The sequence below is a fragment of the Mixophyes fleayi genome, chromosome 3 (assembly GCF_038048845.1).
Source record: "Mixophyes fleayi isolate aMixFle1 chromosome 3, aMixFle1.hap1, whole genome shotgun sequence".
NCBI classification, from domain to species: domain Eukaryota; kingdom Metazoa; phylum Chordata; class Amphibia; order Anura; family Limnodynastidae; genus Mixophyes; species Mixophyes fleayi.
The window spans coordinates 156,817,626-156,843,357 of record NC_134404.1 but is presented as its reverse complement, the minus strand read 5'-3'; the positions used below and the strand labels follow the sequence as shown (position 1 = coordinate 156,843,357).

General features: G+C 41.5%; 1 protein-coding gene across 2 annotated transcripts in view; it reads right to left on the bottom strand.

The window, feature by feature from the left end:
• The window catches only part of LOC142144142 (CD109 antigen-like), a 78,913-nt gene that overhangs the window by 34,559 nt on the left and 18,622 nt on the right, over nucleotides 1-25,732 (bottom strand). For both annotated transcript variants that reach the window (XM_075202631.1, XM_075202632.1), the window contains exons 8-15: nucleotides 24,090-24,186; nucleotides 20,938-21,040; nucleotides 13,531-13,640; nucleotides 12,475-12,705; nucleotides 6,795-6,890; nucleotides 6,337-6,399; nucleotides 3,659-3,841; nucleotides 3,010-3,153 (exon numbers count right to left, since the gene is read on the bottom strand). In XM_075202631.1, the coding sequence (XP_075058732.1) occupies nucleotides 3,010-3,153; nucleotides 3,659-3,841; nucleotides 6,337-6,399; nucleotides 6,795-6,890; nucleotides 12,475-12,705; nucleotides 13,531-13,640; nucleotides 20,938-21,040; nucleotides 24,090-24,186 (1,027 nt within the window). The remainder of the gene's footprint in view (nucleotides 1-3,009; nucleotides 3,154-3,658; nucleotides 3,842-6,336; nucleotides 6,400-6,794; nucleotides 6,891-12,474; nucleotides 12,706-13,530; nucleotides 13,641-20,937; nucleotides 21,041-24,089; nucleotides 24,187-25,732) is intronic.

Sequence of the window (25,732 nt, the reverse complement as noted above, 5' to 3'; positions counted from 1 at the left end):
AAGTGAGCAGGGCGGACTGCAAACAAGAGGAGGCCTAGTCAAAGGCCGTCAACGTCGAGTCCAGCTTATTGGAGAAACGATGGTGACAGGTAAGTGTATCAATATATGACATAAAGCAGTATACTGTACTTAAGAAACTGAATCAAACATACACCTGCTTTATTGTCCAGGAGCCGTCTAATACATATATCATACGTCTTATTACATATTATAAGTCTACATTTGTCAGCATTTAACTATTCTCCAACTGAGAGAGTTGACAGAGACTTACGCTGTCCCATCTATACATTACGGGTCTGATTCATCAAGGCAAGTATTTGCCGATTCTGAGTGTGCCGTCACTCTGCGCATACCCAAAAAAGGGAGATACATCCATAAATGCAGCCCTCTCCGCTGCATCGTCCAATGCAAAGGACACTTACTACAGCCTACAATTTCGGGGAGTGAACTGGGCAGGGAAGGAGCGTTTTGCCTTAGTGCATTTACAATAGAGACGTGCCAAACTCAAATGAATACAATTCTGAGCGCCTGAAAGTTATTTGTTTTTCTGCTGTATCTCTGTGAAGGGCTGGAGCAAGTCCTGATCAGTAGTGTTGAAAGTCTTCTATGTATGCTATAACCTGTTTGCAATCCGAAGTAGCTGTTAAAATGTATTTTATGTTCAGTAGACATTAAATACATTCTTATAAATGTATAAATGTAAGGGCAGCAAAGTGGCCTAGTGGTTAGCACCTCTGCCTCACAGCGCTTCGATTCCCGACCATGGCCTTATCTGTGTGGAGTTTGTATGTTCTCCCCGTGTTTGTGTGGGTTTCCTCCGGGTGCTCCGGTTTCCTCCCACACTCCAAAAACATACTGGTAGGTTAATTGGTTGCTATCAAAATTGACCCTAGTCTCTCCCTCTCTGTCTGTGTGTGTGTGTGTGAGTGTGTGTGTATGTTAGGGAATTTAAACTGTAAGTTCCAATAGGGCAGGGACTGATGTGAATGAGTTCTCTGTACAGCGCTACGGAATTAGTGGCGCTATATAAATAACTAATGATGATGATGATGATGATATATTTCATAGGAAAACATTTTTTTTTTATTATTTTTTTAAAACACTTTTTTTTACTGTTTTATCATTAATGCATTTATTATTAACAGTTGACATTAATTCAAGAAATGTTTTATTTTCATATGCATTCTTTTGAAAATTTATAATCCATATAGATATTGGGTGTATCCTGCAGCATCCTGCGTAGCAGAGCACAGGAGACCTATGCTTGATCACAAAAGCATGCGTATCTTGAGATCCATGCCTTGCTGGGGTAAACAAAGCCTAAATACGTGCATATAATACTAAATGTGGTTTGCGCTCAGAATATATGCTTGATGAATCAGGCCCTACAAGTTCAAGTAACCCAAATTACTAACTCAATTTGCACAGATGGTACCCATCATTAATAAAGTTAATGTTTTAAATTGTTTGGCATTTGTTACTTATTGTAAGAGATAACAACCTAGCATTTGCCCTCTCTGCAGCTACGTCCTGGCCGTCCCCATGACGACCAGGACGTCATTTCCTCGTCTGACCCGGCCATAGCCATGTCAATAGCCAGGGCGCCCTCTGTCAATAGCGCCACGTCCCGGCGTGATCTAAGTTACTAGAATACTGTTACTATATATATATATATATATATATATATATATATATATATATATATATATTTTATAGATGTGGCCTTTTTTGGGGGGCTATCTTTGTGGCAGATTTAGGAGTGTGTAGGGACATTCTAAACTCCAGGGGGAGCTCTGTTATGAATTAAATTGGTTCATTTTTATATTTATACATGCTCCTGGGTTATGTTATTACCTATACCAGTTCTAAACTAGTAATTTATTAGCAGCCTCCTGAGGCTGATTGTCAGCCCTGTGCCTCCTCCTTTCTGATTGGCTCATTAAAGTATTTAAGGCTTAGTCTCCCTGACGATTATAGGGTCCTCTGTGCTGCACGTGTGCTGAACTGATTTTTGCTCCTGAAGATATCTGACCTCCCACCCTGTTGTGACCTCGGCCTGTCTTGTGGATCCTGCTTGAACTCCTGTGCCCCTGGACCTCTTCCTGTTTTCGGATTATTCTTGTACGCTGCCTGCCAAGACCTTTTGCCTGTCCATTTTGTTATCCTGCTTGCAAGTTTTCCACGACCCTGGCCTGTTCCTGACATCCGCCTCCAGCCATCCGCTTACCTCCTGTGCTGTGGTTATTTAGATAACTACCTCTGAGCTTAAGTCCTGGGAGCATCTGAGTACCTCCGAACAAGTATAGTTCTATGGTAAAGGCGGCTGCTAAAGGTGAAGACCTCTGTTAGCCTGGTTCTAAAAGCTCATCTGTAACCACTGTCCTAACAGCATGGCTGTAGGTGTGGTGTAGAATATAGGCTAGGCAATTCTTATTGATAATTCTTGTGGTAACTGAGTTCATAGATTGATTGTTGTATACAAGTGTACTAAGGATAACCAGTAGCAGCAATCCAAAATACATTTACAATAAAGGAGAATACCTCAATTGAAGATATATATATAAATCAATGTCTTCCTATTGGTGTGCTGCTTTTCTGTCTTATCTTTGCACATCCAAATAGCTTTTGCAGGGGTATGTATTACACTGTATATGGTATTCCTAGTAGCTTTTACTATGTCTTAAATGTGAGGCTAGGAGATGTGTGCTGAATCAGCTTTCATCACGGAGCTATGTGGGCTGTTCTCAGTCACAGAACAACCAGTCTTATAATGCCTAGTTTCAATGTATACAATTTCTCTCCTCAACCAAAGATATATGCAGGCATTTAAAAGACTAAGTAGGCAGGTATATATAACTTTCTATGCATCCCGGGGATATGATAAACCTGACCTTTAAGCTTTAAAAAAAATGTTTTAGAAAGTTCTCTTTTACGATACATACGATCAAACAAATAATATAGATTAGTGACATTTTTCCTATCAGCGTATTTATATACATATATACTCACTCTCCTTGCAGTAAAATTTCTCAGAAGTCCTGAACTTTTTTCAACAACTTGCAGTCCCACTAAAGATCGTGATTCTTTAACATTTACAGATAAGGACACATTTTCTAACGGTCCGACAGTGTTTTTACTCCATGATAAAGTTATCTGGATAATTCAAACAACAAATAAATAAATGATGGCACAAATTGTAAAATAGTGACAAAAAATGGGGATTACACTAAGTGCATTTGTGTGATGTAAAGTTGCATCTTGGTGCAAAATTGACACTTTGTGCATGCACACAACTTGTGTCCGTATTTACATTTGTATGTATGCTGTGGCCACTTGCACTTGGAAAAGTGAATCAAGGGCACAACCATCCATGCAGACAGTAGTTAACTACACATATTGTGATTTTTCTTATTTAAGTTTCACGGATCATGAAATACATTAGTTACGAAACGTAAATTTTACATTTACATAAACTGGGTGCAAGTTTTGGACTTGGTGAGAATAAATGTTGCACCTATACACTAGTTTTAAGGTTGCATGTAATGTATCTCAAGGTGTGCGCAGCTCAAAATACAGACATAAAAGCGCAAGTGTAAAGATCAAACAGCATTACATAAACCATATATTTAACTTTTTTAAAATGGTTATAAAATGTTACCTTGTTCTTTAGTGTTCCTAAAATGGAAAATATTTCAGAGGTTTGTACAATATCACCAAAGCTGCCATTGATATTCAGGAAATAAACTATTAGTTGAGCTGTGGGAGCCCAGGATTGTTCTGGTGTGAGGCTGAACGTTGTTTTGTTCTTACCGGCAGACACTACCGTTCCTTTGGCCATAACCTAAAAAAAATGGAGTTAGATAACATGACATAACTATATTATGATTTATGCTTATGTAGAAAATGTAAACAATCCCATATTAATTTAAATTAAGCTTTATTTTACCACTGATTTATGTATACATAATATTGCATACTGTTCTATAACATACACCCACATCTGTTCCACCATCTATATATGCTCACATCTAAGCCAGTTGCTTCTACATGTAACAATTTTGTGGCAAAGACACACAATTGCAACTCATGCTTTTACACAAAGGTATTATTTAATACTATTTACTGGACATGTTACCAAAGTGCCATCAGTTCATTTAGGACACTTATCTATTTTGTTATGCTGCTTGTTTCAAGGTACAGTCATGGCAATAAAATTTGCAAATGGCACAAGTATTGGTTTTCACAATGTTTGCTGCTTAAGTGTTTTTAGACATCTTTATTAGATGTTGCTATGGTATACTGAAGTAAAATTACAAGCATTTTATAATTGTCAAAGGCCTTTATTGACAATTACATTAAGTTTATGCAAAGAGTCAATATTTGCAGCGTTGACCCTTCTTTTGGAAGACCTCTGCCATTCACCCTGGCATGCTGTCAATCAACTTCTGGGCCACATACTGACTAATGGACACCCATTCTTGACTAATCAATACTTAGAGTTTGTCAGAATTTGTGGGTTTTTGTTTGTCCAACCGCTTCTTGAGGATTGACCACAAGTTCTCAATGGGATTATGGTCTGGGGAGTTTCCTGGCCATGGACCCAAAATTTAGATGTTTTGATCCCGAGCCACTTAATTATCACTTTTGCCTTATGGCAAAGTGCTCCATCATGCTGGAAAAGGCATTGTTAATCACCAAACTGTTCTTGGATGGTTGGGAGAAGTTGCTCTTGGAGGATGTTTTGGTACCATTCTTTATTCATGGCTGTGTTCTTAGGCAAAATTGTGAGTGAGCCAACTCCCTTGGCTGGGACGCAACCCCACACATGAATGGTCTCAGGATGTTTTACTGTTGGCATGACAGAGGACTGATGGTAGCGCTCACCTTTCCTTCTCTGAACAAGCTTTTTCTCCAGATGCCCAAACAATCTGAAAGTGCAATCATCAGAGAAAATTACTTTACCCCAGTCCTCAGCAGTCCAATCCCTGTACCTTTTGCAGAATATCAGTCTGTCACTGATGTTCTTCCGGGAAAGAAGTGGCTGTTTGCTGGCCTTCTTCACACAAGGCAATCCTGCAAAAGTCTTCACCTCACTGCACGTGCAGATGCACTCACATCTGTCTTCTGCCATTCCTGAGCAAGCTCTGCATTGTGGTGCCCCGATCCTGCAGCTGAATCAACTTTAGGAGATGTCCTGGCGCTTTCTGGACGTTTTTGGGCACCCTGAAGCCTTCTTCACACCTATTGAGCATCTCTCCTTCAAGTTCTTGATGATCCGATAAATGGTTGATTTAGGTACAATATTACTAGCAGTAATATCCTTGCCTGTGAAGCACTCTTTGTGCAAAGCAATGATGACTGCAAGTGTTTCCTTGCAGCTAACCATGGTTAACGGAGGAAGAACAAAGATTTGAAGCACCATCTTCCTTTTAAAGCTTTCAGTCTGTTATTCTGACTCAATCAGCATGAAAGAGTTATCTCCAGCCTTGTCCTCGTCAACACTTTCACCTGTGTTAACGAGAGAATCACTGACCTGATGTCAGCTGGTCCTTTTGTGGCAGGGCTGAAATGCAGTGGAAACGTTGTGTTTGGAATAAAGTTCATTGTCATGGCAAAGAGGGACTTTGAAATTAATTGCAATTGATCTAATCACTCTTCATGACATTCTGGAGTATATGCAAATTGCCATCATAAAAGCTGAGGCAGCAGACTTTGTGAAAAATAATATTTGTGCCATTCTCAAATCTTTTGCCCATGACTGTAATTCTCTCAATAAGCAACAAAAGAGAATGTTGATTAAAATTGTTTCACATGCCTATAGCTGCAGCATCAAACATAACAAATTCGAAGCTGATTTCTGTAAGTCTGCAATATGACAAGCTTAGACCTGTATGGTCTCTTTACACTTCCCACCAATAACGATCTTCCCGACTTATTAGACTACAGAAAGGACTGTATGTATTACTGGTCTAAAGGAGCAATAGTTTAAAATTAAAACATTTTTAGCAAATATGTGTGGAGTTAAAACATCCCTTTAGATGGGCGTTATTTAATTGTTTTTTGAATGGCTTACCTATTTTATTACAAGATTAATCATAAGAAATTGAAACAGTAATCTTTTTGCTGAAATGTAATTAATAAGAGACCTTGATCATCATAATCATAATCATCATCACCACCACCATTTATAATACAATTTCACACAAGTTGTAAGGTTCTGTGTTATACACATCATAATTACATACAATATGCTGTAGACAAGGTTGTGTTACATGACATTCCATTGGACCTCAAGCAAAACTGTTCAGAAGATAGCTGAACAATGAAAATACATACCACATAGTAAACATCTTCAACTTTTGGGTAGGTGTTAACTTGTAAATTAAATGAAGTCCCAACCTACATGAAAAAATATGCATTTTAGCAAAAGCAAATTGTAATCTTTCTAAATAGAAATCTAAGATACATTTTTTCTCTCTCTTTAAATTCCAATGTTAGTAATAGCATGAGGAGTAAAATCACTTCCTGTGTATGGGACGTACAGAATACAGGTATGCACCAAACACAATCACATAATCAATATGTATTATTTATCTCACTAATACATAACCAGATAGCTGTGATAATGAGTGTCAGGGATATAACCTGCGGACAGCAACAGTGTAGTGTATGAGACACCACACTTTGTGAAACAACAGAAAGAAAAATTGATAATGAGAGGTGGGAAAAGTATGTAATAATATCAAAGTGTATACAGAAGATGAGTTTATATAAGGGTAGAAATATACACTTACCTTTAATGATGAGTTGGATGTTTGTATCTGAATAAAAGGATATGTCCCATATGATTTGTCAAAGTAGAATATCTGAGTGGTGTTCTGGTACTCAAGCTAAACAAAATAATTATTTAGCATTAATGGATTATTCACTGCAAAATACTGTTAATATTACTGCAAACAGAGAGGAAGAAATAGGCAGTGGGCAAAGAAACAAGAAGCAGAAGAAGGAAGAGAAAGGAGAAAGAAGAAAAGGAAAGAAGGGGAAGGAAAACAAAAAGAAGAGAAAAGGAGTAGAAGGAAAAGAAGAAGAAGGTAACAGTAGGAAATGAAGAAAATGAGAAAATATGGGAGAAAGAAAAAAAGGTAAAACAAATGGAAGAAGAAAAGATGAAGAAAGGTGGAGGTAGAACGGAGGAGGGGAAGAAAGAAGCAGCACAGGAATGAGAAGGGACATGAAGAAAGCAGGGAGGAGAAGAAGAAAACAGAAAAAGGAAGTTACTTACTGTGAAAGCAGAGCTTTTCAAAGCTTTCTGAATTGCAGTACTACATAGTTACCATTTTAATCTATGGGGACTCAGCTAAGAAACATTAAGTTGGATATGGTTGGAGAAATCTTTGATTTCTCCTGCGATAAACTCTTCATAAATTGTGCGATGGGCAATTTACAGAGAAAATTGCAGTTTTCTCCGTTTTGATGGCTGATAGCACTTTAATAAATAGACTCCATGGTATTTTTGTCGTTGTGTGGTCTAAGCATTGCTACCATCATTTAACTGCTAAGGGTTACATGGAATAAAACTGGGTCTAGGAAGCTGGTCACCTAGGTCATTCAATATGGTTGTATATGTTCACTGGTTAACAGATATCGATACTGTATATTTTCAGGGTATTTTTTTTCTGCAAATTTTTTTTTAAAATAAATAAACGCTGTCCACCCATTTACTTAGCACTAGTCTTTATTGTAGGAAACAAAACATATACCCATAGCAAAATATTCCCAAACATTTTGGTAATGCAGAATGCATTGGAATGCAGAAAACGGGTTGTCTATTTGAATCCTGGAACATACCTTAATTCACTCCACATGTTATAAATGTAACAAAGTGAGAGCGTAATTCTCCTTTAATGCCTTGGCTGCTAAGGGAGAATGAGACTTGTCCTCTACATGCAATGGACCAGCTGTCACGGGCACTAGGAGTCTTGCCCAGGATTTCACCAGTTGACTATGCTTACCAGAGAGGCGGAGTTTGCACAGCGGTGCTCTGGCAGCAGGGTGAATAGTGGAACGTATATAACAGCAGATGGAGAGAGGATGCCAATGGAAATGATGATAGTCAGTGACTTGCAGCTATACTGGTAAATGAGTCAGCGACTTGCAGCTATATTGGTAGATGAGTCAGCGACTTGCATCTATAGTGGAAAGACAGGTTTGAACCACGGAGACCAGGTTGGACATGAGCAGGTGAAGGAAGGTAACAGGAAAGTCACTGGTCTGCGTACAGCAAGTTGTACCTGTCAGACGCTGTCCCTGTGCTATGTCTGCCGCACAGAGACGGACGTCTGCTTCTGTAGCCGAGGAAACCGGGTATACTTCCGGGTCGGCGGTCACGCGTTCCGTTGCTTCCCAGTAATTCCGGCGGTGGTGTTTAGCGTCACCACCGCCAATGATTGGACTACAGGTGTATAAAAGCCTCACTCTGGCACATGGTGAGTGCCAGAGTATTAGGTCCCATCCTAGCTCCAGCGTTCCTGTGTACCGTTCTCCAGCGCTTCCTGTGTATTACCCGGCTTGTTACTGACTACTCCTGTTCTGTGCTCCCTGTGAACTTGACCTCGGCTTGATTGACTACTTCCTCCTGTGCTTCTGACCCCGACCCGGCTATCATCTTCTCCGGCCGGAGATGGATTCTTTTTAGCAGAATGGGCTAATCTCTTACCTTGGGCAGAGTTTTCTCACAATGTCCATCATCACGAGTCTACTGGTGCCTCTCCATTTTATATTGTTTATGGATCCCAACCCACCCTCCCAGATTTCTCCGGCCAAGGTTCCCCGCCAGTTCCCGCGGTGGAGGATTTCATGCGGAACCTTTCCCAGATTTGGTCTAATGCTAAAACTAACCTCCACGAGACTTCTCAATGCTATAAGCAAGCAGCAGACCGCCATTGGAGACTGGTCCCTCTTTTACAGGTTCACGACAAAGTATGGTTATCCACACGTAACCTCAAGTTAAGAGTACCTTCTCAAAAATTGGCTCCCCGTTATATTGGCCCCTTTTCCATAACACATGTGATCAATGCAGTAACCTACAGACTCCGGTTACCTCCTTCCCTGAAGATCCACAATGTCTTTCATGTCTCTCTTCTCAAACCACTTGTACTCAATAAGTTTCATCAGTCGCCTCATCGTCCAGCTCCTGTACGTACCATGGAGGGTGAAGAATTTGAAGTGAGTCGCATCCTGGATTCCCGTATCCTCCATGGACGACACCAATTCTTAGTACATTGGAAGGGGTTTGGGCCAGAAGAGAGATCCTGGGTGCAAAAAGAAGATCTCCACGCCCCACGGCTATTAAAACAGTTCCTCGAACAAAGATCTATCCAACAAAGTAGGGGAGGATGTACTGTCAGACGCTGTCCCTGTGCTATGTCTGCTGCACAGAGACGGACGTCTGCTTCTGTTGCCGAGCACCCGGTTGCCAGGCAACCGGGCGTACTTCCGGGTCGGCGGTCACGCGTTCCATTGCTAGGCAACGGAACGCTTCCCAGTAATTCCAGCGGTGGTGTTTAGCGTCACCACCGCCAATGATTGGACTACAGGTGTATAAAAGCCTCACTCTGGCACATGGTGAGTGCCAGAGTATTAGGTCCCATCCTAGCTCCAGCGTTCCTGTGTACCGTTCTCCAGCGCTTCCTGTGTATTACCTGGCTTGTTACTGACTACTCCTGTTCTGTGCTCCCTGTAAACTTGACCTTGGCTTGATTGACTACTTCCTCCTGTGCTTCTGACCCCGACCCGGCTACCCTGACTACGGCTTTGGATTTCCCCTGTGGCATCTCCTGATTTCTCGGTTTGGACCCGGCCTGCACGACACCGCTTTCATCTACTGCTTCACTGGTTACTCCCTCTGAGGACCGCGACCTGCGTGTCTCCCGCAGCTAAGACAACACTCCCTTGCGAGGGTCCCTGGTAAAGACCAGGAATACGTTAGACTCCGCGCCTCTTTGGTAAGTAGTGCAAAAACCAGTAAGCAAATACCCTAGTCTGTGACAGTACCACTGCTATGGTGAGAAGACTTGTCCAGGTGCAGGTAGGTAGCAGGGAAGTCAGTGGTCTGCGTACAGCAAGTTGTACCACTGCTATGGTGAGAAGACTTGTCCAGGTGCAGGTAGGTAGCGGGGAAGTCAGTGGTCTGCGTACAGCAAGTTGTACCACTGCTATGGTGAGGAGAGTTCAGGTGCGGATGAGTGGAGGCATGCAAAGAGTCAATAACGGTATGAAGACACTGAGAGCACAGAGGAACTTGTTCCAAACAGATATGCAGCGATACAGCTAATAGTCTATAACGGTATGTATACCGCTGCTGAGTAGAGAGGCTTGCACAGAGTGGATATGCGGGATAATAACTGATAGTCAATCACAAGTATGCATATCACTGCTGAGTAGAGAAGCTTGTTCCAAACAGATATGCAGCGTAACAACAAATAGTCTATAGCGAGTATGGATACCGCTGCTGAGTAGAGAGGCTTGTCCTAAGCGGATATGCAAGGTAACAGTTGATAGTCAATAACAAGTAAGCATACCGCTGATGAGTAGAGAAGCTTATCCACGAGAATATGCAGGCACAGCAGGGACGCTGAACGGCTGTAGCGGGTATGGGAACCACAGGTGAGCAGAGCAGGTAATCAGAAGCCAGCTGAGGACACGAGCAGTATACAGGAGTCTGTAGCGGGTATGAGAACCGCTGATGAGCAGAGCAGGTAATCCAGAAGCCAGCTGAGGACACGAGTAGGATACAGGAATCAGTAGCGGGTATGGAAACCACCGATGAGTAGCACAGGTAATCAGCAGGAAGCTGAAGACACTAGAAGTACACAGGAGATACCTTCAGAGACTCACAGGGAATGAGACTCAAGATCAGGCAACGAGGTAATGAGCACAGGTGCCTTAAATAGGGAGAGGTGCCTGATCCACCAATGAGATTAAAAGCAAAGGTCATAAGTTCTTGGATGCTGCGCATGCGCAGTGCATCAAGATGGCGGGCGGCCGCAGCTCAGGACAGGCGCCGGCAGGAAGGCTAGGGAACCACGCACCAGCGCAGAGGCACTCACGGTCCGATGAGTGACACCAGCCTTATTTTAAGAATTTTAAATAAAACAAAAAATGTTTTTAACTAGTAGGGGGAGTGGCACTTCTAGAGCCACAATCTCTTTTCTATATTGGGTAAAAAAGGGACAAAAGGCATTCTCTCTCCTCTTCCAATATATGGTGTCTCTATTTTTTCTCTGGCAATCATTTGTGATCACAAGAAGAAAAAAACCTTCACAATATTTATGTAAATACATGGGGGCATCTTAAGTAAAATTAAATCCCCCCGCCTTTCATATACAAAATAAACAGATGCGTCCACATTTCAAACAAGGAAGACACTTTTTATTTACTGTCTGTCAGATGTCTGTCAGATATGATCACCAGACAACGAAACACATATTTATGTAAACAAAAGCATTAGTTGCATATCTGATCTTCTCGCGTCCCCAAGTCAACGATAATAATTGGGGTATCATTTTTTTGTCAGAAGACCAGCAGCTATTAAGAACAGTATGGCAATCCTTTCTCAACTGTTTTCCCTGCTTTCATTTAGTAAATAAATTAAAAGTGTGAATATTTTTCCTCTATTACTCCACTGCCTTGAAACTATGCTGCAAATTGGGTTAGAAAGTTTTCTAAATGGTATACCTTTCCCACTTTTGTGTGCCTCATTGGCCTTTACAATACACTCGGCTCATATATGAAAGAAAATAAAATAGTCAAAGAAATGGTAGTGGTAACCCATACAAATGGGGTATCATTATTATTATTATTATTATTATTATTATTATTATTATTATTATTATTATAATTATTATTGTTGGGAGACCTGTAGCTATGCAGAAAAGTATGCCAAGTTCCTCTTTCTTATTTTTAGTAATTTATTTAAAAAAATATTTATCATCCGCTTTTGTATCCGCTTTCCAGAAACTACTGTGCATTCTATTCTTGGGTTATAAAGAAGTCAATATTTCTGAAATATAAATGTATTGTGAAAAAACAAGGTATGATTTGTGTGTTTACTGCACAGAAAAAATACTGATAATGAAACCGAAATGCCCAAGAGTGTCAAAATAGGCTCAACCTATTGTTGAACAAAATGTCTCATTAACATAGGGTTTAAATGTATTTAATTGCTCATAAGCCATTGAATGCCCTAATACCTCACTAAAAGGCAGTCACATGATTGACATTTCTTCCCATACATAAATCACACTTCAAGTAAGAACTTGGATATAATGAGAATCCACTCAAAGCTTCAGCGCACAGTTGAGTGATGGAGATGTATATTACAAGTCTTGGTTTAAATATAAAGTATGTTCCATTTGATCATTTTGGGACTGGATTATGAAATCTTTTGACAACTAATTTTTTCTTTGAACGCACCTCAACTTGTATCAATTGAACAGACAGCAGAACAGGTATTTCCAGGTTGATAATGTCCGACTCCTTAATGCTGTAGTATTGCAGAATTAGACTGTTATCTGGTGTGCTGTCATCGGTAATAAGCACCCTGCTTATCCAGTATGGCCCTGTTGACTGGGTTATTTTAACATAAACTTTTTCATCTCTTTCCTCTATAGTTAGGGGTTTATTGTCAATCCGCCCTACCTGAACCTGAAAAAAATGAAAACATATATATTTTATTAGATCGGCTGAAAGATATACCTGGATTCCAAGTAAAACAATTCCGATGATATTTTATGTTTTTTAAACTATATTGTGGGTGATATTATTATATCGTGGGAGATATTACACGCAAATATTTAAAAAAACAGACACTTATTCCAGTGAAAGGATTCCTGGTAAATGGCAATTAATTTAGTAAGTGCATCACCCACTGGGTATATATTGCATTCAACAGGCTTGTCCTGAGGGATACAGATACTAACATACTCTTATAGGTGTTTGTCAGAGGTGGATTGGGGTTGTCTACTCTTTGTTTAAAGTGCTATAGTGGCATTCTTACAAAAACAATAAAATGGTCATGGAGTGTATTAAGATAGTCCTCGGGGAAATTTTGCAAGTGAGCTACTCCTGTTCAAGAGATGAGATTTCTGGCAAAGGAAATATACATATATCAGCATTTTACCTACTACTTTACTGCACGGATGAGCCACAATAAGGACAAAACAATCTGTAAGCGGGAATTCTGTCTGAGCACTGGCCTGTGTCATGCTCTGAACAACCAGTTGGTAAAGAATTGACAAATTAATTGCCATTTAAATATAATTTCCCAGAAGGTGTCTGAAAATGACTGGGCCTATTTGCATAAGTAGAAATGGAAGTAAAGAGTAAAGAGGTAGGAGGGTTTCAAATCTGACATGAATAAATGCCCTATTAGCCTTGGTACATGTCTTGTTTAAACATTTTCACATAAATACATACAATCTACTAGAATATACAATTGCTGTATGAATCAGATATTTTAGTATACAGTACCTTAGCTGTGAAATTGAGACCTGGAGTAAAAGCTTGTTGCTGGCCAATGAGGTTTAGTATATACTCTGAATTCGCTCTTGAGACATAGGTTGATGCCTTTGCTACGATACCTTTAAAGAAGCATTCTTAATTATTAGTATTTCCATACTATATTTATACTTTAAATCTGTATACTTTAAGGCTTATTCAAAAGAAAATATTCAAGATACAGTTTTAGTTTTTCAAGTAAAGTTCAAACAGGTTTAATTTTGCAGTTAATTTCATGAAGGATTTTATTATCTGTGTGGTCTCATTATTTTTCTCCTCTTTAGTATGTGTTGATCTATGGAAATTCATAAACAGGTGATAAGTACATATATATATGCACTCTATAGAAGTCTGTCAGTCAATGTTATAAAGAGCGTGTTCATGACTACAAAACAAATCAATACTAGTTAATTGCTATTTTTTTGTCCTGAGATTAAATTAAATTAAATTAAGTTAAATTGCATTTAAATTGACATAATACCTTATTTTAACATTATAGTTTAATTATAGTCTTATAATAACAAAATTGCTCTTATGTCCTATTGGGGGACACTGCGAAACATAGGGTTATAGCTGGTGGTCCCGGAAGTCAGGCACTTAAACAGTTAAATCTGTGAGTGTAGCTCCACCCCTGCTATGCCCCTCCCACAGGAAGAGAACTCAGTTTAGTTTTAGTGTCCATAGGAGTTGGGCATGCTTTCCAGCGCTCTTGCCCTGGATTTAGATATGAAATTTTTTTTTGTATTCATTGTATTTACAAATTTATCTTAGAGGGGAAAAAATTGCTGGCTAGGGAGCGTGTCCCAGGGGATGAATAGACAGAGGTCTTCCTCCATACTAGGTCCTCTGGCCGGGGTGAGTGACTTAATCGGCCATCGCACCCCCAGCTTAGCTAGCTATTTCACATATTACCGGTAAAAGAGCTAACAGCGCTCACAGTTGCGGCCACAACACACAGCAGGAGCTGCGGTCCCATCTCCTCTCCCTCCTAGGCAACGAGCAGTAAGAGGGGACCTAAGCAGCCACAGCAAGTTCTCCAGTGAATCAGAGAGTACAGCTGATGCTACAGTGCACACAGAGGGCACAGATACGGAGATTTCTCCGTTCCTGAGTGGGGCAGCCATTTTACAATACAAAGGAAGGTAGAGGTTCTAGACTCCTCCCCTCTGCTTCCTGGAGTCAACGGACTTTTGAGCGCCATTTTACCTCACCTCCTCATCGGACCCTACTGTGCAGCGCCTGACAGGACAGTTTTTTTCATATTTTAAACACTCTTTTGCAATAATTGATTGTATTTTAGAGTGTGTGTCCTTGTGAGACTGTCAGTTGGTCAAATTATATGCAGTGCTGATATATAATACATCACCAAGGCTGGATTAAGGGAATGGAGGCCCCTGGGCTAAGGATACTGTAAGCCCCCTCCTCTGTGAGCCCCCCTCCCTGTGAGCCCCCCCCCCTCCTGCTTACATCCTACTCTTGATCTGTCCTGTCTGCAGGCTGTAGGCATTCTTCCGACACTCCCTGTAGTGCTTCCGCGGTGCACAGTAATGTCCTTACTGAGGAGGTCTCAGGAAAGTCAGTAAGGAGATTACTGCACGCCGCGGAGGCACTACAGTGACAGCAGGTAGCTAGCAGCATACCATTTGTTGTTAGCTGCCTTCCCTCCTTGACCAGCTGACAGTTGGAGCCAGGGGTGAGGATGCCCCTGACCCGATTAATAATGCCGCTGACCGTGCTTCAGCTATAAAAAAAAAAAGAGTAGTTTCAAGGCCCCCCAGATGTCCGAGGCTCCTGGGCTCCAGCCCACTTAGACCTTGGGTTTATCTGGCCCTGGGTGTCTCACATATACTTTATTAAGTCATATATTTGAACCCATAATATATTTATTCCTGCATATATTCTACTATTATATTTTGTGATGAACAGTAATTTATAATTAGTGGCTGTGTGACTAAACATTTGTGTAATATATCCCTATAATAATATATATATATTCACCATGACTGACAAAGGGACCTCTAAGAAAGCAACTGCTTCAAAGTGACACATTATAATTGTACAAAATGTAACTCAAAATTATCTTGTGGACAGTCTGACCCGGACAGATTGTGTCTGCGACCGCGGAGGAACCTGCTTGGCTTTGTAAGTTGACATCGACCTTAGAAGACGTCGAAAGGGTAATATCACACCGTGAGGTAGGTCAATCTTACACTTCTGATTCTGCATCACAACAGTCAGGCTCACAATCTGGACAGACCTCTACAGAGATGTTCCATGTGGAATCCTCTTTGGCCCAAATTTTAGCGGCCTCGGCCCAGGGTTAGGTTAAAGCCACTTCCTCACTGGAACGCCTTTTGTGCTAGAAAACCATCTCATAAGTGTCAAATATCACATGAGATTAGTGTAGCAGACTCTACTTCAGATATATCATTGGATGAGGAAGGAGAACTTAATAGAGATTCTGGTGATAAGGATTCATTTATTCTGGATGACACATCCACGGTTCACGGAATTGAGGATTTGGTACCGGGAGTTAGACAAACATAAGGTTTTGTCAACCCAGAAGTTTCACGTGCTGCTGGTTTCTCACTTTTTAAAAGACAGAGGAAACAGCTTATTGCCTTTCCTCCTTCTCCTCAATTAATGAACATGATTGCGGAGGCATGGAACAAACCTGACCGCCGTATTCACATGCCAGGAAAATTTAGAGTCCTTTATCCTCTACCGGTAGAAGACTCCGAAAAGAAGGAGAATCTCACAATAGTAGACCCCCCCCCTTAGCCAGGTTGACCAGAACCACTACCTTGCCAGTGCAAGGGGGAGTTTCACTTAAAGATGCCATGAAAAAGAAATGTGTTTTTTTTTTTTCCTCCATTCGGCATATGAAGCCGCTAGTACTGTTTTCAGACCTGGTATATCTAAAGCCTGGGTAAATAAGGCCATTCAATCTTGGGCAGAGCAGTTAACTAAAGGCATCCGAGATGGTTCCCCTGCATATGAATTATTAATTCTGACAGACCATATCAGAGAGGCTTCTGACATCATGGGTCAGGCTGCTCTGGATGTTAACTCTACTACCGCCAAGCTTTCAGTAGACATTATAGCTGTTAGACGTTCCTTGTGACTGTGATCTCGGTCCGCTGATGCAGATTCTAAATGCACACTGGAAGCAGTCCCATTTGATGAAGTATCCCTATTTGGAGCTAGATTAGACCTGCATATCTGAAGCAACGGGAAGCAAGAGCCCATTTCTGCCAGTTACCCAGGCCAAACCTAAATATCCTAGGTTTCGATCCTTTTGTCCCTTTAACAAGACAAGGACATCCCAAGCCAGAGAGCGGTCAAATGTTCCTTCAAGAGGTTGTTTTAGCAGGGACCGTGGTTCTTCTAGACGAGTAAATTCAAAGCCTCTGCATGATGCGACTCCAAACCACAGCAATGTGGTGGGAGGATGTTTTCTTGTACTCCAGGACAAATGGCTTGATTTATCAACCAACCCCTAGATCAGGGGCATTGTCACGAGGGGTTATATCATAGACCTGACCCATTTTCCTCGCAATCGTTATTTCACGTCTGGCCTCCCAACCTGTGGACTCCGATGCAGGGCTCTGCAAGTAGTGATCCAAAACCTGTTGGAGTAGGAGGTAATTATTCAAGTTCCACCAGTAGAAAGAAGTTTGGGGTTTTACTCCAACCTCTTCCTTGTCCCAAAGCTGAACAGCTCTTCAGACCAATCCTAAATGTAAAATCTCTCACTCTTCAGGTCAGAGTACTAAAGTTCAAAATGGAGTCCCTCAGGTCGATCATTGTGACCATGGAACAGAAATAATTCTTAGCTTCCCTGGACATAAAGGATGCAGCATATCTTCATGTTCCCATATGGCAGGGATATCAGCGTTTACTATGATTTGCCATACAAGATGACCATTACCAATTCAGGGCTTTACCCTTTGGTCTAGCCACCGAACCAAGGGTTCTCATCAAGGTGATGGCAGTCATGGTGTCCAGTCTCCGTTCTCAGGGTATCACAGTAATACCTTACTTAGACGATCTTCTTCTCAAAGCTCCGCCTTACAGAATTCTATACCAGCATCTTCAAACAACCATATCCTTCTTGGATGCTCATGGCTGGATAATAAATCAACCAAAGTCCTTCCTAATACAAGCTCAAACAATGCGCTTTCTAGGCCTGAACTTCGATACCAGATGTCAGAAGGTATTTCTCCCGGAGGACAAGATTCACTCAATGCAGAAATAAAAATAAGGGAAATCTTGAAGAAAAGAGTATTCTTTCTCCGGAGCTGTATGAAGCTGTTGGGCACAATGGTTTCAGTATTCGAAGAAGTAACCTATGCTCAATTCCATTCGAGAGATTTTCATTGGGAACTACTGCAAAAATGGTTAAAGTCCCATTCACACCTGGACAGACAGATGATCAGTCTTTCGTCTCCTGTAAGACAGTCATTTGCCTTCTGGCTGCTCAGGTCTCACCTCCCCAGAGGTCGATCCTTCCAAATATGGGAGTGGACAGTTGTCACCACAGATGCAAATCTGTTGGGATGGGGAGGGTTCAATTTAACTCAGAGATTTCAGGGTTCATGGGACCCTCTGGAAACGTCTCTCCCCATCAATGTTCTGGAACTAAGGGCCATCTACAATGTGCTAATCCAAGCACAGGTTTTTCTGCAGGGAAAACCAGTCAGAGTGCAATCAGACAATGCGATAGCAGTTGCCTACATAAACCATCAAGGCGGCACTCGCAGGGCCACACCCACAACTGGATAATGCTGTGGGCGGAGCAACACATTTCTGTCATTGCAGCCATCTACATTGCCGACGTGGAAAACTGTGAATAAGATTTTCTCAGCCGCAACAAGGTTTACCCAGGAGAAAGTCTCTATATCAGGATGCGTTTGATCTCCTAGTTCAACAGTGGGGTTGTCCAGAGATAGATCTCATGGCGTCATGCTTGAACGCCAAAGTTCCTCTTTTCTGCGCAAAATACAAGGATCCCACGGCAGGATTCGTGGACGCCATGGTAATTCCATGGAAGTTTCACCTAGTCTATTTATTCCCTCCTCTTCCAATGCTTCTGAGGGTTCTCAAGAAGCTGAAGAGGGATCAAGGACTGGCCATATTGGTGGCCCCAGACTTGGTACTCTGACCTTCTGGACATGGCAATACAACCCCCATTTCGATTGTCTCTTCTTCCAGACCTACTTACTCAAGATCCTCTTCGGTGCCACTCATGAGGTCGGTTGGCTTTGACAGTGTGGCTATTTAAACCATGATTTTGACAGCTAAAGGTTTTTCATCAGCGGTTGTGAAAACTATGATCAAAGCCAGAAAGCCATCTTCTGCGAAAAATTATTACAGAATCTGGAAGACTTATGTTCTTTGGTGTGAAACACACCAATTTCACACATCACGGTTTAACCTTTCCAGGTTACTAGCCTTCTTTCAGGCAGGTTAAGACAAAGGATTGCGTTTAGCTTCCTTGAAGTTTCAAGTTGCCACCCTGTCTATTTACTACCAGCGCAAGTTGGCTCTTTTTTCAGAAGTCCACACTTTCATACAGGGAGCACTTCATATTCTTACCCCGTTTGTACACCCGGTGGAACCATAGGATCTGAATCTGGATCTTCAGGCATTGGTCCAATAGCCATTTGAACCTTTAGATTCGACTGATCTTCAGTATCTCAATTGGAAGGTGGCATTTCTGCTGGCAGTGTCTTTGGCATGGTGAGTATCCGAGTTGGGGGCTTTGTCTTGTGTTTCCCCCTTTCCATGTTTTCCATGAGAGTCAGGCGGTACTTCGTACCAAGCCCTCCTTTGTTCCTAAAGTTGTTTCTCATTTTCACGTGAAAGGAAAGCAGTTTGGCAGGGGAGCATGTTTGAGAAAAACAGGTGGGCAGGGGGGCATTTCAAAAAAAAGCTGGTGGGCAAAGGGGCATGTGTGACAAAAGCTGGATAGGGTGCATAGGGCAGGGGTGTATGTGAGAGATAAGCTGGTGGACAGGGGGACATGTGAGTAAAGCTGGTGTTATGCGGGTAGCATGCGTGACAAAAGCTGATGGGCAGTGGGTGGCATATGTGAGAATAGCTAATGGGCAGATGGGCATGTGGAAGTAAAGTTGTTGGGCAGGTGGGGACATGTCAGTGTGTAACAGGTGTGTGATGTAAAGTTTTTATTTTGCTTTTTTCTGAAATCTAACATTTGGAGCCTCCCCTCTAGATATCCTGCGTTTGTTCCTGGGCAGCAGTGAAATCTTGACAGCATTCTACATCAGACATCAGTACATCTGAAAATCAGCGCAACTGGACTGCAACCTTACCAGTCAGCCAGGAGGTAAGAGTTTTTATTTTTATTTTACATATGTCAAGTGTGTGAGGGTCTGGGAAGTGAGCATTGGGGGGAAGAGGGGCAGTAGGCTGAAGCTTTGCCTAGGGTGTTGAGAAACTAGGTAATTTGATATCTAGAATGTTTGCTTTAATCATGCCAATTGGACTGGACACCATTTCATTCCTGATTCCTGTGTGAGCAGATTGGCCTATTAACTCATACATGCCAACTCTCCCGGAATGTACGGGAGACTCCCCAAATCCGGGCAGGTCTCCCGGAATCCCAGGAGAGATGGCATTTCTCCAGCATCGGAGCCGGCATAGAGTTGTGTATGGGCAGAGGGGGCGGGGCTTAGCAAATTTCGTCATTGTGGCCCTGCCCCCAGTGATGTAATGCAATGTAAAAATACCCAAAACAGGCATTACGTCACTGGGGGCGGAGACAAAATGACGAGTTTTGCAAAGCCCCACCCCCTTCTGCCCTCCCCTACACTCCTCTTCAGTGATCTCCAGGAGGGAGCAAGCCACAAGTAGGCAAGTATGTATTAACTTACTTCCTAAAAGCACCCTAGTTAAGACTGTTTTCAAATTTTATTAGAGCCTTGTTTTATAAGATCTTTATTTACAAAGAGAAGTCTTCATGGCTAACCAGTATTTTATAATAAACATGAGTGTGCAGGCTGTGCCATTGTCATTCTGGATTAAACCAATCATTTTTCCTTTTCAACTTGAAGCACTTATTTCCAGCAGATGACTATAAGAAAAGAAACATTATTATGTTTTGGGGAATCTGTGCATTTTCTGGCTTCCAAGTTTATTTTCTTTTTCTTTTTTGTTGCACTGACAGGACTTTGTATCTCCTCTTTAGATGTGACATACTTTGTATACACTATTAGGAATAACCAATGAAATTAGAAATCATAACTCCATTGTTTTCTATTTTGCATAATTGAGTTTTTCACAATATTAGTAATTTTATGCAGAAATTTCCATCTGTCTCTATTGGTATAGAGTGTAATAAAATGTAAAAATATTTACCTGTGAGTTCTTCAGTTACTGTGGCTGTTACATTCATACCTCCCAAATACAAGGCATTTAATATTTCTTCATGTGTAAAACTGAAGTTTACAGAGCCTGATATCTAAAAAACAAGCAATCAGCTCACATGTCAGATACATATATTTTACTGTAGTATTCAATGCAATGCTGATTCACCCAGCATCAAATGGTCAACTGTAATAAACATGGAATAATCCACCACTTTGCAACAGTTTACATCTAGATAAGCATTGCACAGTGCGACACTGGTTAGCAGTATTGCCTCACAGCACTGGGTTGGTGGGTCTTATTCTGGCCAGGGCATTATCTGTGTGGAGTTTTTGTATACTTCCCGTGTTGCTTGGGTGACCTCCGGGTGCACTGGTTTCCTCCCAAAGATATAATGGTAGGTTAATTGGCTTTTTACAAAAATTAAACCTAGTGTCTGTGTGTGCCTGTTTGATAGGGAATACGGATTGTAAGCTCCACCATTAATGATTAAAAATTCTCTGTAGGTGCTACAATAATAACTGTTAATAAATAGTCTAAATATACCATATTGTAGCTCCCAACATTGTGACACTGTAAAGAGAGGCATTTTGCTGTAGACATAGGGTCTCATCTAGTGTTAGGAGAAAATCCAGGTAAAGTGTGCAATTTTGCATGTGGACAAAACATGCTGAATGAAATTGGTGCAAATTAATTTTGTATGCATGCAGTGAAGATGCTGGCTGCTTTTACATGCCACACACAAATGCTGGGCAGCTTTATTATAACACTGCAATTTGGTGCTGAACTTGGACATGCCCCCACCCACACATTTTAAACGTAATCCCCTGCAGCAAAACATGGTTTTGCTAAAATGAAAAATTGCACATAGCTGAATTTACTTGTAATTTTCCATGATACAGAGCAGAAAACATATAAAACCTTAAAGCGCAACATAAAAATGTGCCAAACATAAGTGTTGCACAAAGCGCATTGTGGTGAATGTAGCGTACATAAGCTACACCACCTTAAAATCACTGTGCAATAAAAGATTTTTAACAATTTCACATGAATGATGCATACATTGCCATACCTCCCAACTGATTTCAGCGGGACAGTCCCGATTTTAGGGCTCTGACCGGGGACATGTTTGTCCTGTGGGTGAGAATGATGGGGAAAAGCAGATATCTAATCGGCAGCCTAGTGCTTTACAGCACTAGGCAGCCATAGGCAGCCCTCCGGGGGGTGGACACGCCCACATCATGACGTGGCCATGCCCCCTGTTCTGCTCCCAATGTTTGACATATTGGGAGGTATTTGCATTGCTTTTCCCAGCACTCTCTTACCAACATCTTGAGTCTTGGCAGTCTGGCCCACATCTTCCACTCACCAGCACACTTTCTCCCACTTGCTCTATCATCAGCACTTTAGCAATAACCTCTATGTCCCCACATCCCATCCTGTTATCTCTATCGCCATCTGTCATATATAGATATGGAATTTGGCAGCTTATGGAGCAGGATAATACTTGACTGGCAAATATAGGTTTGAATGCAGTATTTTTCTATTGTAAGTCTTGCAAGACCCACAGTGGAGTAAACGGTTACAAGCTTAGAATACCCCTAAACATACACTGAGGTATACAGTATGAAAAGAAAATGTAGTAAATATATATTCAAACTCTTCATGATCTTGTTGTAATATGTGACTACTGAGGACAGAATTGTTCATGGCACATATACCAAGTATATAACAGATATACCTACACGATAAACAATTCCCATTTTATAAAAGTATGTAAACTTTTATGAAAAACTATTTGTGATGGTTACAGCACACCTTTTCAAGTTATAAGTTAGGGGTAATTTAAAGCTGTAGAGATTAATGTCACAATACACACATTCTTTTTAAATGTACTGAAAATAACATATCTCTTTATCGTATATTGAAAAGTCCATATCACTGTCTAACAGTATATTTTTACAGTATTACAGTAATTTTTTACAACAATATACAAACAGACATTAACATAACTGAAAACTGTCACTGAAGACAGCTCTGCTCTGAAGAGCAGAGCTGCACAACGCATATGTGGAGGGAACCCTCCCTGTGACATGCTAATTTTTCTTTTTTACACTAGGCTGCTCTGTGCGCATGCTCAGGTTTTGCGGTTGGCGCATGCGCAGAATGATTAAAAAGATGATGAAGAACATCACTGAAGGACAGCAGGAGAAAGGGAAGTGTCAGGTAAGTGGTATACTTCACAGGAACAGACGTTTTTCGGAATGACTGTTCCTGTGTTGTTGTTTTTTAGTAAATATGAGAAAACTGTCAATCCTCATCTATGCGATTAGTATTGAAAAGTATCTTTCATATTAAGCTCTCCTTCATAAATAGATCCCATAAAATGAATTGTGGGCATTAGTGTGGTATAATATGAACTGGGGACTCTACTATGTGGTATGTTATGAATTGTGGACAGGACTATTTATCACAATATTAACTGGGCCTCTATGAGATCACTCTATGAGGTCACTGTCCCGCTGTCCTGAAAGTCAGGACTGCTGGGACATATGTCACGATCCGGCGAGCAGGCAATGCACACTTCTGTCAATGGTGTACCCAGCAGTGCAGGGTTTTTTCTGTAGGAGGGTGGTTTAGAGCTTTTCACTGGCTAGACACGCCCCAATGCTGTACAGCCACGCCCCCAAGTGTATGGCCACTCCTACTTTTGCTGCCATGCTTAAGTATGAAGTTGCTGTAATGGGGCCCCGAATTCCTCTTGGCAGGCCTGCTGGTATCGCCAGTTTCATCCCCTGATTTTGATGATACCAGCCTAGGCTGGCAGCACTTGAGCTGGCATTACTTTTGGGGATCAGGGGAGTTCATGTTTTAGTTCTATTTTATTTACTTACATTTTTATAACAATACCGCAAGATATGCTTAAAGCGTATCATACTTTTTTAGCATATCGTACACTTTAAATGTATGTTAATTAAATGTACGTAATCTGCATGTTATCCATACTCACAAATATTTTAAGATAAGTACGACTCACAGACACAATTTAGACCTACGCTACCTCAACCCAACAATTGGCAAACTTTTCCCTTTGGTCATAACTACAATGACTCTGTAAAAACATAAAAAAAAAGTTAACTTACCTCATAGGTTTTACTAACTTCACTGTTACCTTCAACTTCATATGATGGTTTTACTGATATTGTTACATTGCCTTTTAAAGGTTTGCCATAGGAATACCTACAGTACAAAATGGAGTTACTAAAATCAGATGCATTTACTGTGGCCATAATTATACAAAAGGGAAAAAAACTGGATCAACTGATTGGGAGAAGGGCTCATTTGCCAACTGCAGATTAAACAACATGCAAAAAGAGAATTTTTACTCACCATAAAATCTGTTTCTATGACTCCATTGGGGGATACTGCGAGACATTGGTGTATAGTAAGTGGGACTAGGAGTTAGGCACTTAGCATACATGTTTGATCCCCAGGCTCCTCGACTCTTCCTGTACAGACCTCAGTTTTGTATAACCAAGCAGAGAAGAAAGAGCAAACAAGCCAAAAATACAACCATATAACCTTAACAGAACAGAACTGTTTTCAGAGAAAAGGAAGGGTGCGCAGTATCCCCCAATTGAGCCAAAGAAACAGATTTTATGGTGAGTAAAAATCCTCTATTCTCTTTCCTACCATTGGGGGACAGTGCAAGACATTGGGGACATACCAAAGCTGCCTCTAAAGGAGGGATTGCTCTGAAACGGCTGCTCGCAAGACCTTGCGCCCAAAGCTCGCATCAGCGGATGCGAAGCCTTGCAACTCATAAAATTTTGAAAAGGTATAGACAGACGACCACATTGCCACCCTGCACAATAGCTCCACCGAAGCACCATGACGTGCCGCCCACAAAGCGCCAAACCCTCTGGTTCAGTGTGCTCTCAAAGTCACCGGGACAGGTTTAGAGGCACGGACATAAGCCAGCCAAATGGTAGAAGTGATCCAGCGGGCAATCGACAGTTTTGAAGCTGGCCAGTCCCTTTTTTGAGGATCATAGAGGATGGAAAGGTCATTAGTCTTTCTAGACAGCGGCTGTTCGATCAACATAGTATCGCAGAGCACGCACTACATCCAGCAGCAGTAAAGTATCATCTGAAGAGGACCACAATCTCCTTATTTAAGTGGAACCTTCGGAACAAAAGAAAGCTTTGCGCGAAACACTGCTCTATCCTTGTGAAAAATTAGAAATGGGGGTGTGCAGCAAAGTGCCCCTAATTCTGAAATCCTACGAGCAGAGGCTATGGCCAAAAGGAACACCGCCTTCCAAGGGAGATGATGTAACTCCACAGAATCCAGCAGTTCAAATGGGGGCAAGATAAATGCCCTGACCACTAGATTGAGATACCATGTTTCCACAGGATAATTTAAGGGGGATTGAACATGAAGAACCCCCTGAAGGAACGTCTGAAGATCCCGTAAGTCTGTCAATCGAAGTTGAAAATAAAAGGAAAGTGCCAAGACTTGAAGCTTGAGGGAACCTAGGCGGAGTCCCTTATCCAGACCTGCCTGCAAAAAAGGAAAGCAACCTAGGGAGACTAAAACAAGACGTGTGAAAACCTTGGGATTCACACCAAAGGATATACACTTTCCAGCCTGGGCGGTAAATGGCTGAAGAAGATGCCTTACGGGCCTTAATCAGGGTACCAATCACCTCCTGTGAAAAATTCTTGGCTTTAAGAATAAGGCCCCTGGACCAGAAGGTCTGGCCGCATTGGTAGGCAGAAGGAAG